The sequence below is a fragment of the Eptatretus burgeri genome, chromosome 3, assembly GCF_056783735.1.
Source record: "Eptatretus burgeri isolate ZD-2024b chromosome 3, Ebu_testis_v1, whole genome shotgun sequence".
NCBI lineage: Eukaryota > Metazoa > Chordata > Myxini > Myxiniformes > Myxinidae > Eptatretus > Eptatretus burgeri.
In genome coordinates this window covers 63431497-63457604 of record NC_140963.1, presented here as the reverse complement: position 1 = coordinate 63457604, position 26108 = coordinate 63431497, and the positions used below count along the sequence as shown (strand labels likewise).

At 40.3% G+C, this 26108-nt stretch overlaps 1 protein-coding gene across 1 annotated transcript in view; it reads right to left on the bottom strand.

The window, feature by feature from the left end:
• The window catches only part of RNF113A (ring finger protein 113A), a 94978-nt gene that overhangs the window by 65444 nt on the left and 3426 nt on the right, over window positions 1-26108 (bottom strand). Inside the window, exon 2 of the mRNA XM_085873765.1 lies at window positions 7556-7635. Within this exon, the coding sequence (XP_085729891.1) occupies window positions 7556-7635 (80 nt within the window). The remainder of the gene's footprint in view (window positions 1-7555; window positions 7636-26108) is intronic.

Genomic DNA, 26108 nt, shown 5'->3' with positions numbered 1-26108 from the left:
AGCCAATCGGCCCCCGCGTGGGATAGGGTTGCTCGCCAAATTCGACCTACCTAAGTACCCACACGGAGGGTAGACCGGGCGATCGCACCTCGCCGCAGGTCGACTTCGGACACGGGCCACTTAAGCGACCCGTTCCGTACTATCAGGATAACCGAGCGGTGTTATTCGTCGACCTCGACGGTTCGATTAATTATCGGGCGTATTCAGCCCACGACCAACCCTTTACGTGAAGCAAGATGAGGATTCAATGAAAGAAATGACGAAGCGAAGCGGGAAACAGTTCAACACAAAGCACATTTATTCGCGATGAACGGAAAGCACACATATTCAATTCCACCAAAAGCACATAGAAAAGGAAAAGAAACACAATGCAGAGCTAATACCGACTACGCGAGCACACGGCAACACTTATACAATTTTACTTCACAGACGGCGCCGACAACACATATCCAAAACCAAGAAAAAGAACACCCTCAAGGATGAGGCGGGCCTGAGGCCGAGACCGGGTCGGGCCTACCCGTCTGGTGATGAGACGCGGAGCGGCGATGGTGCCTCAACTCCGCGGGCCTCGCGGACAGTGTCTGGTAGGGGGTGGGAAAGGGGCCCCCTTGGTCGCACTATCTCAGCGCGGGGGGAAACAGGAGGGGGTTGCTGATGCTCGGGGGAAAGGAGGATTTCTACTCTGCCTCGAGTCCCGCGACGAGCGTCTCCACCTCGACCAGGTCGCGCCGTCGGCCTCCCTGGTGTGCAGCTCCCGGCACGACGCGAGCACCCCCTCGTCTGCCCTCGCCGCCTCTCCACAGCTCCGTCCCCTTCGCTCCGACTCCAACGCACACGACGACGACCAACTCCTTCTTGCTTCTTCTTCCCAACTCCACCGACTGCGAAGTCTTAACTCAACTCTACTGACGAACGCGGTCGCTTATATAAGCCCCGTGGCTTCGCTCTCTCATCTTTGACCCCCTGCCTTCGACCTTTCACCTCGCTCCCCATTGGCCCGAGAAAAAGTGGGCGTGAATGCATTTTGATCCATAAATTTGCATATAGCGACCGCCCTCCAACGCCCTGGAGGCGGGGCCAAATCGCCCCTCGCTCACCGATTGGACGGCACAAAGGTGGGCGTGTGTCGTTTTTGATCCGATTTTGGAACGGAAAATCCGTGATTTTGTACACGCTCTTCGGCGTGCGCCCTGCACGAGTCCAACACCGGTACCCACAAGCAGCGCAAGAACGGTGGCGATGCGACGGTTGCGAGGTGTGACGTGAAGCGGCCCCGCAGTGGGTGGTTGATGTTGTGGTTGGTGGTGGTAATCATGGCGGTTGGTCCAAAATAAAGATAGCAAAAGAAAAACGGCTATCCTGAAGAGTCGCAGCACGCATAAATGACATGTATTCCCACTAGACAACGGGTTTGGGCCTAACTACACATATACTTACCGAGATATCTCACCTAAGGGACCTGAATGGTGGTTTGCGAATTTGGTAACCACAACAACATATATATATATATATATATATATATAAAACACACACACACACACACACACACACACACACACACACACACACACACACACACACACACACACACACACACACACACACACACACACACCATGGACCAACTGTTAATCACTCATCCAGACTCTCTTTCTTATATGTGGTGATTTTAATTGACACCATGTTAACTGGCTGGGGTATTGGTCCCTCTCTCACCAACCATGGCACTTCTGCAAAGGACTTCTGTGATTCCATGGGTCTGACTCAATCGGTGAATTTTCCCCACTCAGATTTCTCCAAATGGCAAATCTTCCCTTCTGGATTTGATGATGACCAACCCACCCACCCCCCCCCCCAATGCATCTTGCTCATCCTCTTCCCCAATTGGCTCATCTGATCATGCACTTGTGAAGGTCAATATCTCCCAGGCCATTCTCAGAGAACAGCTTCTGTGCCGGCAAGTCTGGCAGTTCAGACACGCAAACTGGGAGGGACTGCAAGTGGCCATCACACTTCAGGACTGGTCTCCTATATCTACTGTCCCTGATGTTAATTCATCCAGGGAATTCTTTCACAGAAGCCTGCTCTCTCTTATGCACAAATTTATCCCATCTCTTCTTCGGTTATCTTCCCCATCCTCCCATTCTTGGTTCTGTGAATCCTGTGGTGGGGCTGTTGTTTTAAAACAACTTGCATTCTCCCACTGCAAGGCAAATCTGACCGAAGGTAACCCCATATCATTCCACAAAGCCCACAAATCTGTGTCTCCCCTCTGGAGAGCCAGAAAACAACATCTGTCCAATCTGAAGAATGAGCTTTCAAACTTATCTCCCTCCTCTAAAAACCTGGTGGTGCCTTGTTAAGTCAGTCTTGGGTGTACCCTCCCCCTCCATCCCTTTTCTCACATCAAATGGCATCAGAGCCAACTCCGCTCTTGAGAAGGCAGAATGCCTCAATTGTGTGTTTGCTTCAAAATATTGTCTCCCCAAACCCTCCCTCTCTGTACCCACCGTTCCCAGTCATACTCAACTGCTGCTGAATCCTGTGTCTTCTGCACCTGAAAAAGAAGGAAAAGTTTCTGGCAACCCTCAACTCTGACTCTGCAACTGAACTGTACGGCATCAGCTCACGTGTCCTAAAAACCTGCTCTGCTGCTCTTGCACATCGTCTCTCTGCCCTCTTCACCCTGTCATGCATCTTAGGTCATCTTCCATCTGCTTGGAAATCAGCCAAGATCACAGCATTACATTAAAAAGGTGCAAAAATGCATCCTCTTAACTACAGACCAATTAGCTTACTTCCAATCATCAGCAAGCAAGGTCATGGAGCGTAGTTGACACAAAATCATTCGTTTTCTCCATAGCCTCATCTCAGATAATCAATTTGGATTCTGAGAAAGTCATTCTACCTTGGACATGCTACTTCTACTCTTCCAACAATGGATGGAGGCCCTCAATATCAGACATTAGATCAGGGAAGTCTCTCTGGACATATCTCGAGCTATTGAGAGTCTGGCATCCTGCCTTACTCTCCCAACTGTCTGCCGAAGGAACCCAAAGCCAACTCCACGCTTGGATTACTGACTTCCTCCACTTCCATAGACAATGTGTGGCTCTCAATGGAACCCTTTCTTCTCCACTGTTAAGGCTGAAGTACCCCAAGACAGTGTTCGAGGCCTAGTCTTATTCCTGCATTGCCTGATTTATTTCTGCACAGGCAGGCATTGATAGTAGCTATACCAGCCGTTGTTGCTCTGTCATTCCTCGCCCTCGTGTGATCCCCCCCCCCCCGCTGGTCTTCAAACTTCTCATCAGAACTTGTTCGATGATCAGGTCAGATGAAAGACCTGCCCACAGGCGATCACTTCGTCGAACCACATGGAACCCCTCATCAAAACGTTGTTGGACATTGGGATGTTGAGTTTTGAGGTTGGACATCTGCTGCAGATACACCCTCGCAGATTTGGCATACTAGTTGTGGCCCGAGGCTGCCAGGTAAGGCAGCACTTCCTGGATGGCCTGTAGATGTAGTGCCCAGTTCCCAGTGCGCTCTGCCCAGATGTATTTGCGTAGAATGTCTAGCATGTCCATATACTGAACCCAGAGCGCTGAGGTTCTAGAAGATATCTTTACAGACTCGGCATGCTTCTGAAGGTGGTCTTTGATTCGTTTCAAGATGTCAGACTTGCATACTTCTTCCACAGACTGGGGTTGGTAGAAGTGCGACGAGGGTTTTGTGCCACTTCAGACATCAATAGCTCCAGCTCCTGAAAAGATGTTACGTGTCATGAGGTGCAACTGCCAGGCTGAATGTAGCACCATGAGATGCACATGCAAGAAGCACAACATTGAGTGCACTCCAGCTTGTGGAAACTGCAGGGGCTCTGGCTGCACAAACACTCCATGTGACAATGATGAGGATGATGACGACATTGTCGAGTTCCAACTTTAATAGGCTTGATTTTTGTCAACATGTATAGTAAGCTTATAATGGATGAGGTTTCTGAGTTTAATGCGAATTTTCATTTCGAAACCTTCGTCAGGCAGATGTGATTGCCCCGAGTGGAATTGAGAATTTTGTCATGTTTCAATGATTTACATAATTATATTGTATTGCCATAGACGTGATTTCATCTTGTGTCTTCAACATTTCTTATTTTTTTTTTTTGGTCAGTATTAGCCAAAATCAGTATCAGGTAAATTTATTTTTTTTTTCGAGACAAAAAATTGACATTTTTGGACAAAAAAGCTATAATTTTTATTTTACCCTCAATATATTTCACTTTTTTATAATTATTCTTGTATATCAATATACTGACCATAACTAGAAACAATTAGAATGCAGATAAGCATATTTACATATTAAAATATCAATCTTTACAATTTACTCATTTTCCCCCGAAGCCGGGTGGCGGCCATATTGGATTTCCATGATTTCAGGACTTCCCCCCCCCCCCCCCGGAGGATCCCTTAGGACTTTTGTTTCTGTCACTGAGGACATATCCAGGAATCAAAATCTGTTGAGTTTGCTTTTGTTGCAATTTGTGGGAGGTTGACCAACATTTTGACTGTACTAAAGCCACATTGAAAGTTGGCCTCCAAAGCCAGCCACTGACTGGGCATCCTCCATTGTACAAAGTCCTTCTTTGGCACACCTGAACTCCTATCCCTAATCCCATCCTAATCCCTGTGTCAACTCTGGATTGGCTCTCCAGGAGTTGGGGCAGGGAGCGTTCCTGGGAAATAGCTTTGGCAGGATGTCACCCCTAATTATGATGGATGTGCCATCTGGACTGCATGGCACAAGGCCAGTTTGAGGCGGTTTTTGGAGATTGCTTGGGAGGTTTAAGGTGAAAGGGCAAGGCTGCTGCACTGAAGGCAGAGAGTAGTCGATTGAGAAGTGTGTTTTGTGCGCAATAGGAAATTGATGTAGACCAGAGTGTAGAAGCAACTAGAGTAATTTAACTGCACGCAGTCAACGGGTATGCCTCCGCTTTCCCGCACAAACACTTGAGTATTGACATATTTGACCCTTGACCTTTATCATATCTGTCCCAAAATCTAATCAGTTAATTGACCTGTCTTACTTTACCTTTGTGCCAAGTTTGATGAAATTCTGTCCAATATTTCTTGAGTTAGGGTGAAACAGTAAAATTTCAGAGTTTGACCTTGACCTTTATAACATCTGGCCCAAAATCTAATCACTTAATTGCCCTGTCTTACTTTACCTTTTTACCAAGTTTGATGAAATTATACAATTTGCTTCTTGAGTTATCACGTAAACGAAAATCCGGATGGACGAACGGACGGACAGACAACCCGGAAACATAATGCCTCTGGCACCCTTGGTGCGGAGGCATAATAAAAAAAGAACATGCATCATACATCAGTCTATACACTCGCAACGCATATCTGCTCACATGAACAACAGACACTTAACTAAACAATATACTGGATATTGCTAGATCCTCCAAAGCCAGACTAGTTGACCTCAAAATAAGCCTGGTGTTGGTTTCACGGTTCAGGTGACTGGCTGGCTTAAGATCTTAAGGTATTGAGTTTGATCCCCTTATCGTTCGGTTGAATTAACACCAGGTGGGTTGACTCAGCCTGTCATCCTTCCAAGGTTGGCAAAATGAGTTTGGCTTGCTGGAAAGAGGGGGCATTGCATCAGCAGCACAGCTGTGACCCAAGAAAATGATGCAACCAGCAGCCATGGGCTGCATACGAATAAATCAATAAATAATTTAATAATCTCAAAATAACTCCTGAGTTCATTACTATACAAAGGCATTCATCTGACACATCATAGAATATGGGTCCTTACTCTGGGCTGAAAAGCCTGGTGTTGGCTTCATGGTTACGGTGTCTGGCTTGGGACCTTAGGGTCCTGAGTTCGAGCCCCTGTTTACCAATGAATTAATACCAAGCGGAGTTCACTCAGCCTGTCATCCTTCTGAGGTCGGCGAAATGAGTACCAGTGTACTGGGGTAATACCCATTCGGGATAACCTGCGTCGGAGTGGCGACCCACCCAGGACTGTACTCCTTGCCAACGAATCTGCCTCAGCAGCCGTCTGCGCCTTTACGGCATGAAAGGAATGGTATTATTACTCTCAGATAAGACAGATACTTCCCATCTTGCTCCCCTAGAGATGATCCATTCCAAGACGCTCCATGTCATTGACATATTTCGGGAGGAGGCCTCTTCCTGAGATCCGCTTCTCAACCACCGCAGGCAGAATTGTAGACTCTCAGTTTTCTATCACCTCAGGGCTTGCTCTTCCCATCCTCTCATTCCTCAATATTCCCCATTCTGCTCAGGTCACATGCGTTGTTCCAGAATCCCACACTTGGTTACTCTTCCTAAATTTAAAATGAACTCTCACCAAATCCTAACATTCCTATTTTCTTATATGATATGTTCAACATTCTTGCTGTCTGTTGTATTCATGTCCATCGCTCTATTTCATGACCTCATGCTATAATTTATTGTATCATACCGAATCCGGAACCATCAAGAGAGCGCTGCTGATCATCACCTCGATGCTTTCTCCAATACCCAACCCTGGAGTCTTCGATTCGTATTAATATCTGCTTGATCCAAGACAATGCAAAGTTTACTCAAATAGTTGGATACCCCAGTAAGTATCCAAACATTATAAAAGGCTGTACTATTAAGAACACATTTCCTTTTGATAACATCTTGATCTCTCAGGACTTGGCTAATCACAACGTCACGATGGCAATGTTCCACATCAGAGACAACATCAGTCTCTGAGGCTGTGATAAAAAGAAATAATGTCAAATGAAACCGATAACGTCAATCCTGTTAAGTCAAGTATTTCTAAATTAAAAATTGTGCACAAAATTCACGTTTGTCTCATAGAACACTTGTGTCTTCCACCTTTTTATCGAGAAATAATTACACTAATAACTCCAGACTGCACGCCCCCCACCACCCTTCCACCAAACCCACCAACCACCCTTTTAAACCAAGTCTCAACATGTCATCCTCAAGCCATGCTTCTCAACCTTCAACCCCATCCTACATTATTTTTTTAAAGCCTCTTCCATTCCCCAAGCAATTGTGCTGAAATGATGAGTAATGCACGGAGTGTTTTAGCACGGATGCCCCACATACATGATAATCAGACTCAAATATAACTTGATCAATTTATATGCAAAGATGAAATTTAAAAAATGTACAATGTACAGCACACATCATGGAATCATAACATGGTATATTGGAAAAAAAACATAATTTTTTTTTTATAATATTTGGGTGATGTCATGGTATTATGATGAAATGGTCACATGTGTTCCTTCGTTCCATCGATTTATGGAAAGCATTGTGCAAGAGGGAATCGAATAGCAAAGCAAAGACAAATTAATTGGGGTCTTCAACATTTATTAAAAGGAACACACCTGCCCAACAGGATACTTAGATTTATGCAGACAAGGATATGTTCTGGTTACTAAGAGTCTGTGCAGGATAAAAATAGCGCAAGCAGAAACGAGTGCACGACTCGACATGCTGCACATCCTACAGCTCACCGTTTGGATCATCGGGTTGGAAAGCTGCCGCTTCTTCTCTCGCCGCACCACGGCACTGCCATCTTCATCGGCACTGCTGTCTGGCTCGGGAAGGATGCAGAATATGTCCGATAAAGAGAAATCCATGGAAGCCGCCGCGAACGTTGGCATACAAGCAAAGACAGACGAGTCCAAATAATTCCGTCAGTCCCTGTCCGGTGCTGTTTGTTTTTGTGAAAAGGTAGTAACGTTTGGAAAGGGGAGGGATTAACAGAAAAGAAGAAGAAAAAAATGGAGGGTGTGAAAAGGGGTGTTATCAAAGCACCAGACGGAGGTTGAACGTGCGAGGTTAATAGAACGGAGAGGAATGAAATTTCATTCAATACCAGATTTGCTAAAATTGCAGAAAATTAAAAAAATTAATGTCGATAGCTGTCGTCATATGTTGGCAAGAAAACAAAGACTGTGCCAAAACAACTTAGAACCGCAACATTTGGATGGGATAACAATGTGTCTCTAGATGCAAATGAGACTCGCATCTTTTCATAGAGCACTCCAAAATATAACTATTTCACACCTCGCGAACACTAACATTCCCAATAAAACCATTTCACATCTCTATGTAAGCACTCCAAGAATGCTATTTCACGTCTCATGAACAGGACACAATATGCTGCCTTTTGGATGATTTTTTTTTTAATTTAATATATCCAAAGTATGTGCATACTCCAAATTAGTAGATATCAGTGTTAGTTTAACACGACCTGAGTAGATAATGGACAAATAGATGTTATATATTGTCTTTTGACCTGGGTTCCTCAAATCGTGACCCGTGGATAAGATGACAATGTGAGGATTCCAATATAACACTGCTGGGCGAGAAGGTCTTCACGGCTTTCCGCGATCCCATCGGAAGGACAGTCGAGCGGTAAAGCCCTTGCAATTACGATGACTCAAAATACCTGGGTGATGAATGGTCTTCTATCCACGGACAAATGTTAACTGTATTAAACTCGAGTTCATACTTGTGTGTATGGTCGTATGGCAGCTTAGCTGCCAGGGTAGCTATCATTTCTTGAAGCACAACTGTGTCGCTGATGCAGTGCCCCTCTAGTACACACACTGGAACTGGTACTCATTTTGCCGACCTCGGAAGGATGACAGGTTGAGTCAACCCCCTGGTGTAATAATTCAGCGGCAGACGGGGATTGAACTCAGGACCTGAGGATCCCAAGCCGCCACCCTAACCACTGAGCCAACACCAGGCAAAGAGTTCATACTTCATAAAACACAATACCCCATGCAGTGTTCAAATAGATACTTCAAGATGAATACAATAATGATTTTAAAGATCGTTTAAAAAAAAACAAAAATCCAGAAGTTTCTCGCTATTGAAGCGGTCTGAAACACCAACGACCCTTAAACATGTCAAAGTACTGCTAAAAGGAAGGGTTTTGGAAGTATTACGACAGGCGATTTGTGTTCTACAGTGTTCTAGTATATAATTCAATTTAAATAAAATAAAGATGGTTAAAGTTATATAAATAAATTAATACTGGGTTATACTGCCGCTTAAAACCAGTGGCTATTCCACCATCCTATCGAACACGTTACGTTAGTTCTTCGTGCCTGTTATTTGTGTCCTTTATAAATGTTCTTATAAACGGTAAGTTCCCTGTGTGGAATGATTTTCAATTTTGTTTGACCGCCAGTCAGACAGACAGACAGACAGAGTAAAAAAATTACCTCATTCGTCTCTGCACATGTGCGATCGGGACAAATTCAGATCCAAGGTCCGGTAAATCGGCAGATTTGTCTTCCTATCCACGTTCCGATTCGTGTTGAAAATATAACATTCAGTTGAAATAAGTTCTTCGTCGATCATAAACTGATAAGAAAGATGGACAGGCATGAGCCAATTGCTTAACCCCACTTTTCACTTCACATGGACAAGCCAACAATAAGAGCACTCATGTTAATAACAATCAATCCGTAATCCCACAACAATTTTTTTTTTTTTAATCTCTTAACCTTTGTAGAACAATTCACTTCAGATGTACTCAGCTGTATGTTAACGAAGCAATGCAGATAGAAATCTGAACAAAAACTTGGAAATTTAAACCCTGTGCAGGTTTGTTACACACAAAGGACAGAGAAACGGCTGTACGGAAATTGTGCTTTGTCCTCTAAACTTTGCTAAAGTATTAACTTTGAACTATGTTGATCCATGAAAATTGTACGCTGAAAAACTATAACAAAACGGATACATTATTTCATGTATATTTTGCCTTTCCTTCATGGCCGAATGGGCCTGGAGTGACATGAACCCATCTCTCGTGAACAAGCTTCCGTATTTATAATATGCGCCAACATATTATCGACATCATGTCCGCATGCATCATGTCCTGTCCTAATGTTGTGAAGCTTCCGAGGAGGAATTGCAAACTGTGACCACAATGGAGACGGATATTGATTTGCAAGAGCCTTCACTTCTGCAAGAGGTAAAGAAATACACCGATCTCCCATTACAGTGAATGCATCGATTCTTAATCATCTGTTGTGTTTTAGTGAATTACTTGTTTGACAACATTTGTTGAGCATATGAAGCAGGTAGACCAAAATTACTGCACTCAAGGAATGTGAGTTTGCAGCTTCGGAGAGGGCAAATGTGTTGATAGCAGATGCGCCGCAGTTCAGACGAGTGCAATGAAGAGCGACCACAAATTGTTGAGATGCTTTAAGTGCCCCTCCACAAATGTTTCTTACTTCTTCAAAATAAATCTGCAAGTTGTGCTTTAAACTCCACTTGAATTAGGTCATGTTTATTTTTCAACTGAATGCAATTCACACCAAACGTGGGTGTAGTTTGCCAGCAAACACAAGTTTTGTGCACCTGATTAAGAATTTTTGACATCCAATGCCTATTTTAGAACAGATTCATTATGGAAAACGTTTTTTTCATTTTCAAAATAAGAAGTTGCAAACATTTTGATAGTTGTACATGCTTTCCTAGTGAACAGTTTGTCGGTATTGTATAACTGCTGTGCGTACAATGTACCCTTTCAGCACTGGCCACGTGGTCGTGTAACTCTTCCTGAGATTGGGATCGTTCTTCACTTAGGCATTCAGTCATTCATGTCAGGTTTCCTGTGATTTGCAGACGAGATTGAAGGAAAGCCGAACTTCCTTGACAATGTCTGGCTTTCTGAAAAGGCCCATTTCCTCCTTTATGGGCATGTCAACTCCAAAAATTGCATATAATGGGTTCGACACGCGTCCCCGCCCCCCTATTTAGTGCTCTAGTGACCTCTCCACTCAGAAAACTGCACTGTCTGGATCGCAATCAATAAACATGGAAGCTTTGGTCCTTTCTGGTTTGACGACAACACAGGCAAGGCATTGACTGTCGACACAAAACGTTACATCCAAGTTCTTGGGAAGTTTTGGAGGGCCCTGGGTAGTTGCATTGGGGGGGGGGGGTTACGAGAGAGGGACAATGCTCTCAACAGGATGGAGCCACTCCTCACACTTCAAATGATTCACTGAACTGGCTCAGCACGCACTTTGGTGACGGAGTCATCAGTCAAAGACTTGCTGTTGAATAGGGCCCACACTCATCAGACCTGTCATTGTCAGATTTCTATCTTTGGGGCCATCTGAAGGAGAACGTAGACAGAGGAAGGCTACAATCCATTGAAGAACTCAAAACAACAATTACTGATAAAATTTACTTCATTCCTAAAGTGGAATGCACCAGAGTGATCAACCATTTTTCCCATCGAATCCAAGTGTGTTTGCAGCACCGTGGCAAACATTTGGAGTATGCCATGCAGAGTCGGTCCTGGCTTATTCAAGATGATTTGTGCCAAAAATTGCGCCATTCGAGTGTAAATGAGGATTTCATCTGAAATTGTACGGGTTCTGTTTTTTGGGGTCACCCTCATGCATGGCATAAAGCCCATCACAGATGGAGGAACTGAAGCTGGTAATTCTATAGAACAGCCGTCATGGTAATAATGGTATGGGAGAAATAGACGCAACTGTTCGAAGGTGGGTTCGGGGCTGAAGGGTGCCAGTCAGTGAGCCTTTTCCCACAAGTCAAGTTGCCCAACACTGCACTCCATCAAGAATACACAACACAGATGGAAGAACAGGGCCTCAAATGTGGAAGCAGTATTCCATCACGGGGTGAACTTGAAATGAAAAATCAATCCTTGAGGAAAAGCAAACTTGTTTCGATCTCAGAAAAAATGAATCCCAATTTGGAGGAAGCATTTCTGGCATTGGTTACAATATGGGGCTTGCAGTGGAGATGAGAACCTTCAGCTCCGAGAATGCTGATAATGGAAGTCTATGTGAGGGACATTCTTGCCATAAAAAGGGGAACATTGGTTTTGATTTTACTTGAAGTGAGAACGGTATCTTTGTGTAGTTGAATGTAACGAGGTTGTTTGATCGACCAATCCATTAACGAGTCAAGATCGGAAATCAAGAATTCTGCAGTTAAAGTGCGGTTGGCATTCAATGAATAGATTTCAAGTTGACAGAGGAGTGAGGAGTTGATTCATCGGCAAAGGAGCGAATGTGCATTATAATGGCAGAAAAAGAATAAATTATGAAATGGAGAAACAAGACGGGTGATATAACTGAGTGTTGTTTCACTTGAGAGTCAATACAAATACTCTTGGAGAGGGCACCATCCACACAGGTACAAACGGAACACAATCCTTTTGCATACTAGCACGTCTGTGCAGAATGGTGTCCTCCCTCGATAGAGAGTAAGAATAAAAAAAATAATAAACTAGAGGGGGAGCACTCGGGAGAGTGCAAAACCTCCGCCGCCAATACTGCTGGGTCACTCAAGTGAACCTTATATCATATTCATTAAATATGATGTCAACAGTGCTGACAGGGTTGTAGTTCTTTTCTCCAACTTTTTTTTGGGGGGGGGGGGGAGAAATCACTTCAAACATGAAGAAATGCAAAAAAAAAAAGAAATCGAAATTTTGTTGAAAAAAAAGTTGCAAAATTTTTTTTTTTCCTCGAACAATTTTTTTTGGGGGGGGGTTGGAAATCACTTAAAACATGTGGAAATGAAAAAAAAAATTTTCTCGAACAATTTCTTTTTGGGGGGTTGGAAATCACTTAAAACATGTAGAAATGCAAAAAAAAAATTTTTCTCGAACAATTTATTTTTGGGGGGGGGGGTTGGAAATCGCTTAAAACATGTGGAAATGCAAAAAAAAAATTTTTTTCTCGAACAATTTCTTTTTGGGGGGGTTGGAAATCACTTAAAACATGTGGAAATGCAAAAAAAATAATTTTTTTCTCGAACAATTTCTTTTTTGGGGGGGTTGGAAATCACTTAAAACATGTAGAAATGCAAAAAAAAAATTTTTTTCTCGAACAATTTCTTTTGGGGGGGGTTGGAAATCACTTAAAACATGTGGAAATGCAAAAAAAAAATTTTTTTTCTCGAACAATTTCTTTTGGGGGGGTTGGAAATCACTTAAAACATGTGGAAATGCAAAAAAAAAAAATTTTTCTCGAACAATTTCTTTTGGGGGGGTTGGAAATCACTTAAAACATGTGGAAATGCAAAAAAAAAAAATTTTCTCGAACAATTTCTTTTTTGGGGGGGGGGTTGGAAATCACTTAAAACATGTGGAAATGCAAAAAAAAATCATTTTTTTTCTCAAACAATTTATTTTTGGGGGGGGACCAAGTCCAAAATTTAATGGCATGATCCTTGGACCATACCTAACCCCCCCCCACCAAGTTTCGTCGAAATCCATCGAGGAGTTTTTCCGTAATACTGTTCACAAACAAACAAACAAACAAACAAACAGAAAGGGGTGAAAACAGTAACCTCCATCCATCTTCGAAGATGGCGGAGGTTAATAACTGTTGCCAACTTCGCTGGTGGGAGAGGGGGAGGATGTGCCACGGGGCTGGAGAAGAGAGTACACCCTCTCTGTGATGGGATGGTAAACAGTTCCGCTCCTGACTTAACCCACATCGGTATCGGTACAGTATGTGTAACCTGTATTATATTTTGATTTAATTTACATCCCTGATCGGTAGAGTATCTGTAACCTGTATTACATTTTGATTTAATTTATAGCGAACAAAGTGAGCTTCATACTTAACGCGTGCAGTGAGAGAACAGGAAACAACAACAACAACAACAACAACAACAACAACAACAACAACACAATAGCCCTGGCTATTTGGAATCCGTGTCGTTTGCTATGACTTTGTGCTTCCGTTTGTTGTTAAACGCTGTGCGGTGTATAAACACGATTGGGTTTTATTTCTATCTTGTGAATATTACTTAAAGCGTGCACATGAGAGAATAGGAAACAACAAAAACAACACAATACACTGGCAATTGTGAATCCGTGTCGTTGGCTATGACCATTTTGCTTCCGTTTTTTGTTTCGTTTCTGTTTTTTTTTTTTTGTTTCCGGTTTTTTCATGGGGAATGATGCATGCCGGGAGATCATGACCGGAAGTGTTTCTTTATTTATTCAATTAATTTTTTCCCAAAGCTAATTTTATACTTCCGAAGGTGATTTTTTTTCATGACAGGAAGTGTTTATTTTGTATTTAACATTACCGGGAGTGATTTTGAAACTCTTTCCGAAACTTTTAATTTCTTTTATTCTTTTTTTTTTTTTTGTATACCTTGGTTGAGACTCGTATGAGAGCTAACACACAACTCACAGCAAGGAGGCATGAGACAAGAGGGGCGGGAGTGGAAGGGACAAAACAGTGGGGAACAGACACATTAGGTGAACAGTGGAAGGGAGAGGGATGGGGATGGGACGGGGAACATGGCGAAGAGAAGATGGACATTACAGGGACTTTCAGGAAGGAAAGCAGGAGAATTGAAGGAAGTGGGCTTGGGTGGATTATCGAGGGTAGAAAAGATCGAGGATTTGGATGGGGGAAGATAAGAGGTGGTGGTGAACAGCTGTTTTGAAAGCCGAGAGGGAAGAATGGGAAAGAATAGAGTGAGGAAGTTTATTCCAAAGGCGGGAAAAAAAGAGGAATGAAAGAGTGAAGATGAGCAGTGATTCGTAATTTTGGTAGTTTTACCAGAAGGGGGTTGTTGGCGGACCTTGAGCGCCCTGTGGAAATATGGTGGGGACAAATCGCAGAGAGAGCAGGGGGGGCAAGGCTGGAGAGGAGTCGGTAGAAGACAGAAAGACCACCGACCAACCTGCAGTGATTGAGTGAGAGGCCCAAAGACTCAGCTTCATTGCGGGAGATGCCGATGATCTTAAATGCCCTGGTTTCGACAGCGTGCAGCCGAGAAAGGTGGGAGGCAGGAGCACCAGCCCAGAGGGGAGAGCAATACTCCATCAGGCTACGGACAAAAGCTTTGTAAGTGGTCAGGAGCTCAAGAGGGCCGAGGAAGGACTTTGCACGACGGAGGATTCCCAGTCGGCGACTGGCTTTTGAGGCGAGGTTGGAAATGTGACTTTCCCAGGAAAGGTCATGGCAGATAGTGAGACCCAGAAGCTTGAAAGAAAAGACTTCTTCCAGAGGATTGTTGAGAAAGTGGATGGGGGGGGGGTTTCTAAACGGTCCTTTCGAAGAGACATAGTGAGAGTGTGAGATTTGTCTGGATTGAAAGACATGTTCCACGTGTTGGACCAGTTTGTGATTTTATCCAGATCTGCAGTGAGCGAAGAAGCTGCTGCTTGTCGGTCTGAGGGAAGACAGATGGTACGGCAGAGGGTGGAGTCGTCGGCAAAGAGAAATAGAGGATTTTCCAGAGAGTCCGAGAGATCATTGATGAAAACCAGAAAAAGAACAGGGCCCAGAACGCTACCTTGAGGAACTCCAGCCTGCACAGGAAGAGGGGATGAAAGAACTCCATTTAGGGCCACACGTTGACTGCGACAGGAGAGGAAGTCTGCGAGCCATGAGTGGAGATGGCCTTGGATACCATGGGAAGAGAGTTTGGTGAGTAGTGCAGGGTGCCAGACTGTGTCAAAAGCACGTGATATGTCCAGGGATACGGCTCGGATTTCCTGTCTGGCATTGAGGACCTCCATCCATTGATGGGAGAGCAGAAGCAGCATATCAAGGGTAGAGTGACCTGGTCTGAAACCAAATTGATGATTGGAAATCAAGCCATTGGAGAAGAGGAAGGATTTCATGTCTGAAGCGATGATGGATTCCATAACCTTGCTGATGATTGGGAGAAGGCTGATTGGTCTGTAGTTACAGGAATCTGTTTTTGCACCTTTTTATGCAGGGCAGTGATGTAAGCAGATTTCCAAGCAGATGGCAGATGACCTTGGGCAAATGAGAGGGTGAATAGAACAGAGAGAGGGTGAGCAAGAGCAGAAGAGCAGGCTTTGAGGACACGTGGGCTGATGCCGTCTGGACCGGTTGCAGAATCTGACTCGAGGTTTGAAAGCAAGCTCTCCACCTTGTCAGGAGAAACAGATACAGAGTCCAGGGACAGTTGGGTGCGACTGGGTAAAGTGGGTAGAGATAGTGATGGGTTTAGGACACAAGATTTAGCTGCAAACACCAAGTTTCGACATTCAGCTTTATCACGTGTGGAATCAGCAGTGCGGCCATTTGAGGTAAGGGAGGGGATGGAGGGGGGACATACACCAGAAACAGATTTGATTAAACGCCACCAGGATTTTGAGGAGGGAGAGAGGTTTGAGAGTTCAGACTTGAGATGAGAAAGATGTTGTTTTCTGGCTCTCCTGAGGGTAGATACACACTTGTTCCAAGCGAAATGGAAGGAACTGAGATTACCCTCAGTTGGGTTTGCTTTCCATGAGGCAAAGGCAAGTTGTTTCAGGACAACTGTCTCGCCACAAGCTTCAGTAAACCAAGGGCGGGAGGAAGGGTAAGACAACTGAACACGAGAGGGGATAAATCTGTGCATGAGGGAGAGCAAGTTTCTTTGAAAGAATTCCCAGGATGAGTTGATGTTTGAGAAAGTAGTGATAGGAGACCAGTCTGTAAGTTTGATGGCTGCTCGGAGACCCTGCCAGTCGGCTTGAGTGAAATGCCAGACTCGACGGCGGTGAGGTGGTTCTCTGATAACAGCCAGAGAGATGTCCACTTTGACAAGGACGTGGTCAGAAGAACCAATTGGAGTGAAGGAAGAGCAGCAGATATTGTCAGGGAAATTTGTCAAAATCAGATCCAGAAGAGATGGAGTACCATTGGTTGAGATCCGGGTCGGGAAGTTGACCGATTGAGTCAGTCCCAATGATTCGCAGAAAGCTTTTGCTGAGGTGCCATGACAGGTGAGAGAGGTACCCACACCTAGCCAACTGGCATGATGACAATTGAAGTCACCACATTAGAGGAAGAGAGAGTTTGGATGAGAAGATAGAAGATGGTCCATGTTTTCGGATAGTGAGGTGTAGATGGAGTCATCACTGTTCGGTGGACGGTGCAGTACACATATAAACATGAGGTGGGAGTGGAGGGGAAGCCGAAGCCAGAGGTATTCCTGGGGGTGTGGGGGAGTGAGAGCAGTGCATGGAGAGTGAGGAATAGAGTCTTTGATGAAGAGAGCAACACCTCCACCAGGACGAGGCTCAGGTCTGTCATACCGTAAGAGGGATTAACCAGGGAGTGATACTTGGGAGTCAGACACGTCTTGGGAGAGGAAAGTTTCTGTTAGGCAGATAATGTCTGGTTTGTCAATGGACATTATCTGCCTCAGTCTGGTTTCTTGACCAGAAGTGATCGTTTATTTATTTATTTATTCAATTATTTTTTCCCAAAATTAATTTTAATAAAGATATCTCCCGCATCATCAAAAAATATTTTTAAATCTTGATTTACATGATTGTTCGCTGATCCCGAATCCAGGCCGAAGTGATCGGTACAGTATCCCTGATCGGTACAGTGTGTGTAACCTGTATTACATTTTGATTTAATTTATATCCCTGATCGGTACAGTGTGTGTATCCTGTATTACATTTTGATATAATTTATATCCCTGATCGATACAGTGTGTGTATCCTGTATTACATTTTGATTTAATTTATATCCCTGATCGGTACAGTGTGTGTAACCTGTATTACATTTTGATTTAATTTATATCCCTGATCGGTACAGTGTGTGTAACCTGTATTACATTTTGATTCAAGTTATATCCCTGATCGGTACAGTGTGTGTAACCTGTATTACATTCTGATATAATTTATATCCCTGATCGGTACAGTATGTGTATCCTGTATTACATTTTGATATAATTTATATCCCTGATCGGTACAGTGTGTATCCTGTATTACATTCTGATTTAATTTATATCCCTGATCGGTACAGTGTGTGTGTGTATCCTGTATTACATTTTGATATAATTTATATCCCTGATCGGTACAGTATGTGTAACCTGTATTACATTTTGATATAATTTATATCCCTGATCGGTACAGTGTGTGTAACCTGTATTACATTTTGATTTAATTTATATCCATGATCGGTACAGTGTGTGTAACCTGTATTACATTTTGATTCAAGTTATATCCCTGATCGGTACAGTGTGTGTAACCTGTATTACATTCTGATATAATTTATATCCCTGATCGGTACAGTATGTGTATCCTGTGTTACATTCTGATATAATTTATATCCCTGATCGGAACAGTGTGTGTGTGTATCCTGTATTACATTTTGATATAATTTATATCCCTGATCGGTACAGTATGTGTAACCTGTATAACATTTTCATTTAATTTATATCCCTGAGCGGTACAGTGTGTGTATCCTGTATTACATTTTGATATAATTTACATCCCTGATTGGTACAGTATGTGTATCCTGTATTACATTTTGATTTTAGTTATATCCCAGATCGGTACAGTATGTGTATCCTGTATTACATTTTGATATAATTTATATCCCTGATCGGTACAGTATGTGTATCCTGTATTACATTTTGATATAATTTACATCCCTGATCGGTACAGTATGTGTATCCTGTATTACATTTTGATATAATTTACATCCCTGATCGGTACAGTATGTGTATCCTGTATTACATTTTGATTTAAGTTATATCCCTGATCGGTACAGTATGTGTATCCTGTATTACATTTTGATTTTAGTTATATCCCAGATCGGTACAGTATGTGTAACCTGTATTATATTTTGATTTAATTTATATCCCTGATCGGTACAGTATGTGTATCCTGTATTACATTTTGATTTTAGTTATATCCCAGATCGGTACAGTATGTGTATCCTGTATTACATTTTGATATAATTTACATCCCTGATTGGTACAGTGTGTGTATCCTGAATTACATTTTGATTTAAGTTATATCCCTGATCGGTACAGTGTGTGTATCCTGAATTACATTTTTATTTAATTTACATCCCTGATCGGTACAGTGTGTGTATCCTGTATAACATTTTGATTTTAGTTATATCCCAGATCGGAACAGTATGTGTATCCTGTATTATATTTTGATTTTAGTTATATCCCTGATCGGTACAGTATGTGTATCCTGTATTACATTTTGATTTAAGTTATATCCCTGATCGGTACAGTATGTGTATCCTGTATTACATTTTGATTTTAGTTATATCCCAGATCGGTACAGTATGTGTAACCTGTATTATATTTTGATTTAATTTATATCCCTGATCGGTACAGTATGTGTATCCTGTATTACATTTTGATTTAAGTTATATCCCTGATCGGTACAGTATGTGTATCCTGTATTACATTTTGATATAATTTACATCCCTGATCGGTACAGTATGTGTATCCTGTATTACATTTTGATATAATTTACATCCCTGATCGGTACAGTATGTGTATCCTGTATTACATTTTGATATAATTTACATCCCTGATCGGTACAGTATGTGTATCCTGTATTACATTTTGATTTAAGTTATATCCCTGAGCGGTACAGTGTGTGTATCCTGTATTACATTTTGATTTAAGTTATATCCCTGATCGGTACAGTATGTGTAACCTGTATTACATTTTGATATAATTTACATCCCTGATCGGTACAGTATGTGTATCCTGTATTACATTTTGATTTTAGTAATATCCCAGATCGGAACAGTATGTGTATCCTGTATTACATTTTGATTTTAGTTATATCCCTGATCGGTACAGTATGTGTATCCTGTATTACATTTTGATTTAAGTTATATCCCTGATCGGTACAGTATGTGTATCCTGTATTACATTTTGATTTTAGTTATATCCCAGATCGGTACAGTATGTGTAACCTGTATTATATTTTGATTTAATTTATATCCCTGATCGGTACAGTATGTGTATCCTGTATTACATTTTGATTTTAGTTATATCCCAGATCGGTACAGTATGTGTATCCTGTATTACATTTTGATATAATTTATATGCCTGATCGGTACAGTATGTGTAACCTGTATTATATTTTGATTTAATTTATATCCCTGATCGGTACAGTATGTGTATCCTGTATTACATTTTGATTTTAGTTATATCCCTGATCGGTACAGTATGTATCCTGTATTACATTTTGATTTTAGTTATATCCCTGATCGGTACAGTATGTGTATCCTGTATTACATTTTGATTTAAGTTATATCCCTGATCGGTACAGTATGTGTATCCTGTATTACATTTTGATTTTAGTTATATCCCTAATCGGTACAGTATGTATAACCTGTATTATATTTTGATTTAATTTATATCCCTGATCGGTACAGTATGTGTATCCTGTATTACATTTTGATTTTAGTTATATCCCAGATCGGTACAGTATGTGTATCCTGTATTACATTTTGATATAATTTACATCCCTGATTGGTACAGTGTGTGTATCCTGAATTACATTTTGATTTAAGTTATATCCCTGATCGGTACAGTGTGTGTATCCTGAATTACATTTTTATTTAATTTACATCCCTGATCGGTACAGTGTGTGTATCCTGTATTACATTTTGATTTAAGTTATATCCCTGATCGGTACAGTATGTGTATCCTGTATTACATTTTGATTTGTTATATCCCTGAGCGGTACAGTGTGTGTATCCTGTATTACATTTTGATTTAAGTTATATCCCTGATCGGTACAGTATGTGTAACCTGTATTACATTTTGATTTAATTTACATCCCTGATCGGTACAGTATGTGTATCCTGTATTACATTTTGATATAATTTACATCCCTGATCGGTACAGTATGTGTATCCTGTATTACATTTTGATTTAAGTTATATCCCTGATCGGTACAGTATGTGTATCCTGTATTACATTTTGATTTAATTTATATCCCTGATCGGTACAGTATGTGTATCCTGTATTACATTTTGATTTTAGTTATATCCCAGATCGGTACAGTATGTGTAACCTGTATTATATTTTGATTTAATTTATATCCCTGATCGGTACAGTGTGTGTATCCTGTATTACATTTTGATTTAATTTATATCCCTGATCGGTACAGTGTGTGTATCCTGTATTACATTTTGATTTAATTTATATCCCTGATCGGTACAGTGTGTGTATCCTGTATTACATTTTGATTTAATTTACATCCCTGATCGGTACAGTGTGTGTATCCTGTATTACATTTTGATATAATTTATATCCCTGATCGGTACAGTGTGTGTATCCTGTATTACATTTTGATTTAATTTATATCCCTGATCGGTACAGTGTGTGTATCATGTATTACATTTTGATTTAAGTTATATCCCTGATCGGTACAGTATGTGCATCATGTATTACATTCTGATTTAATTTATATCCCTAATCGGTACAGTGTGTGTATCCTGTATTACATTCTGATTTAATTTATATCCCTGATCGGTACAGTGTGTGTATCCTGTATTACATTTTGATTTAATTTATATCCCTGATCGGTACAGTGTGTGTATCCTGAATTACATTTTTATTTAATTTACATCGCTGATCGGCACAGTGTGTGTATCCTGTATTACATTTTGATTTAATTTATATCCCTGATCGGTGCAGTATGTGTATCCTGTATTACATTTTGATTTAAGTTATATCCCTGATCGGTACAGTATGTGTAACCTGTATTACATTTTGATATAATTTACATCCCTGATCGGTACAGTATGTGTATCCTGTATTACATTTTGATATAATTTACATCCCTGATCGGTACAGTGTGTGTATCCTGTATTACATTTTGATTTAAGTTATATCCCTGATCGGTACAGTGTGTGTATCCTGTATTACATTTTGATTTAAGTTATATCCCTGATCGGTACAGTGTGTGTATCCTGTATTACATTTTGATTTAATTTATATCCCTGATCGGTACAGTGTGTGTATCCTGTATTACATTTTGATATAATTTATATCCCTGATCGGTACAGTGTGTGTATCCTGAATTACATTTTGATATAATTTATATCCCTGATCGGTACAGTGTGTGTATCCTGAATTACATTTTGATATAATTTATATGCCTGATCGGTACAGTGTGTGTATCCTGTATTACATTCTGAGTTAATTTACATCCCAGATCGGTACAGTGTGTGTATCCTGTATTACATTTTGATATAATTTATATCCCTGATCGGTACAGTATGTGTAACCTGTATTACATTTTGATATAATTTACATCCCTGATCGGTACAGTGTGTGTATCCTGTATTATATTTTGATTTAATTTATATGCCTGATCGGTACAGTGTGTGTATCCTGTATTACATTTTGATATAATTTATATCCCTGATCGGTACAGTGTGTGTATCCTGTATTACATTTTGATATAATTTATATGCCTGATCGGTACAGTGTGTGTAACCTGTATTACATTTTTATTTAATTTACATCCCTGATCGGTACAGTGTGTGTATCCTGTATTACATTTTGATTTAAGTTATATCCCTGATCGGTACAGTGTGTGTATCCTGTATTACATTTTGATATAATTTATATCCCTGATCGGTACAGTGTGTGTATCCTGTATTACATTTTGATATAATTTATATGCCTGATCGGTACAGTGTGTGTAACCTGTATTACATTTTCATATAATTTATATCCCTGATCGGTACAGTGTGTGTATCCTGTATTACATTTTGATTTAATTTATATCCCTGATCGGTACAGTGTGTGTATCCTGTATTACATTTTGATTTAATTTATATCCCTGATCGGTACAGTGTGTGTAACCTGTATTACATTTTGATATGATTTATATCCCTGATCGGTACAGTGTGTGTATCCTGTATTACATTTTGATATGATTTATATCCCTGATCGGTACAGTGTGTGTATCCTGTATAACATTCTGATATGATTTATATCCCTGATCGGTACAGTGTGTGTATCCTGTATAACATTCTGATATGATTTATATCCCTGATCGGTACAGTGTGTGTATCCTGTATTACATTCTGATATGATTTATATCCCTGATCGGTACAGTGTGTGTAACCTGTATTACATTCTGATTTAAGTTATATCCCTGATCGGTACAGTGTGTGTATCCTGTATTACATTCTGATATGATTTATATCCCTGATCGGTACAGTGTGTGTATCCTGTATTACATTCTGATATGATTTATATCCCTGATCGGTACAGTGTGTGTATCCTGTATAACATTCTGATATGATTTATATCCCTGATCGGTACAGTGTGTGTAACCTGTATTACATTCTGATATGATTTATATCCCTGATCGGTACAGTGTGTGTATCCTGTATTACATTCTGATATGATTTTTATCCCTGATCGGTACAGTGTGTGTATCCTGTATTACATTTTGATATAATTTATATCCCTGATCGGTACAGTATGTGTATCCTGTATTACATTTTGATATAATTTATATCCCTGATCGGTACAGTATGTGTATCCTGTATTACATTTTGATATAATTTATATCCCTGATCGGTACAGTGTGTGTATCCTGTATAACATTCTGATTTAATTTATATCCCAGATCGGTACAGTATGTGTAACCTGTATTACATTTAGATATAATTTACATCCCTGATCGGTACAGTGTGTGTATCGTGTATTACATTTTGATTTTAGTAATATCCCAGATCGGAACAGTATGTGTATCCTGTATAACATTCTGATTTAATTTATATCCCAGATCGGTACAGTATGTGTAACCTGTATAACATTTTGATATAATTTATATCCCTGATCGGTACAGTGTGTGTATCCTGTATTACATTTTGATATAATTTATATCCCTGATCGGAACAGTATGTGTATCCTGTATTACATTCTGATATGATTTATATCCCTGATCGGTACAGTGTGTGTATCCTGTATTACATTCTGATATGATTTATATCCCTGATCGGTACAGTGTGTGTATCCTGTATAACATTCTGATATGATTTATATCCCTGATCGGTACAGTGTGTGTAACCTGTATTACATTCTGATATGATTTATATCCCTGATCGGTACAGTGTGTGTATCCTGTATTACATTCTGATATGATTTTTATCCCTGATCGGTACAGTGTGTGTGTCCTGTATTACATTTTGATATAATTTATATCCCTGATCGGTACAGTATGTGTATCCTGTATTACATTTTGATGTAATTTATATCCCTGATCGGTACAGTGTGTATCCTGTATAACATTCTGATTTAATTTATATCCCAGATCGGTACAGTATGTGTATCCTGTATAACATTTTGAAATAATTTATATCCCTGATCGGTGCAGTGTGTGTATCCTGTATTACATTTTGATATAATTTATATCCCTGATCGGTACAGTATGTGTATCCTGTATTACATTTTGATATAATTTATATCCCTGATCGGTACAGTGTGTATCCTGTATAACATTCTGATTTAATTTATATCCCAGATCGGTACAGTATGTGTATCCTGTATAACATTTTGAAATAATTTATATCCCTGATCGGTACAGTATGTGTATCCTGTATAACATTCTGATTTAATTTATATCCCAGATCGGTACAGTATGTGTAACCTGTATAACATTTTGATATAATTTATATCCCTGATCGGTGCAGTGTGTGTATCATGTATTACATTTTGATATAATTTATATCCCTGATCGGAACAGTATATGTATCCTGTATTACATTTAGATATAATTTACATCCCTGATCGGTACAGTGTGTGTATCCTGTATTATATTTTGATTTAATTTATATGCCTGATCGGTACAGTGTGTATCCTGTATTACATTTTGATTTAAGTTATATCCCTGATCGGTACAGTGTGTGTATCCTGAATTACATTTTGATTTAATTTATATGCCTGATCGGTACAGTGTGTGTATCCTGTATTACATTTTGATATAATTTATATCCCTGATCGGTACAGTGTGTGTATCCTGAATTACATTTTGATTTAATTTATATGCCTGATCGGTACAGTGTGTGTATCCTGTATTACATTCTGAGTTAATTTACATCCCAGATCGGTACAGTGTGTGTATCCTGTATTACATTTTGATATAATTTTTATCCCTGATCGGTACAGTATGTGTAACCTGTATTACATTTTGATATAATTTACATCCCTGATCGGTACAGTGTGTGTATCCTGTATTATATTTTGATTTAATTTATATGCCTGATCGGTACAGTGTGTGTATCCTGTATTACATTTTGATATAATTTATATCCCTGATCGGTACAGTGTGTGTATCCCGAATTACATTTTGATATAATTTATATGCCTGATCGGTACAGTGTGTGTATCCTGTATTACATTCTGAGTTAATTTACATCCCAGATCGGTACAGTGTGTGTATCCTGTATTACATTTTGATATAATTTATATCCCTGATCGGTACAGTATGTGTAACCTGTATTACATTTTGATATAATTTACATCCCTGATCGGTACAGTGTGTGTATCCTGTATTATATTTTGATTTAATTTATATGCCTGATCGGTACAGTGTGTGTATCCTGTATTACATTTTGATATAATTTATATCCCTGATCGGTACAGTGTGTGTATCCTGTATTATATTTTGATTTAATTTATATGCCTGATCGGTACAGTGTGTGTATCCTGTATTACATTTTGATATAATTTATATCCCTGATCGGTACAGTATGTGTATCCTGTATTACATTTTGATATAATTTATATCCCTGATCGGTACAGTGTGTGTATCCTGTATTACATTTTGATTTAATTTATATCCCTGATCGGTACAGTGTGTGTATCCTGTATTACATTTTGATATGATTTATATCCCTGATCGGTACAGTGTGTGTATCCTGTATTACATTTTGATATAATTTATATCCCTGATCGGTACAGTGTGTGTATCCTGTATAACATTCTGATATGATTTATATCCCTGATCGGTACAGTGTGTGTATCCTGTATAACATTCTGATATGATTTATATCCCTGATCGGTACAGTGTGTGTATCCTGTATTACATTCTGATATGATTTATATCCCTGATCGGTACAGTGTGTGTATCCTGAATTACATTCTGATTTAAGTTATATCCCTGATCGGTACAGTGTGTGTATCCTGTATTACATTTTGATATAATTTATATCCCTGATCGGTACAGTATGTGTATCCTGTATTACATTTTGATGTAATTTATATCCC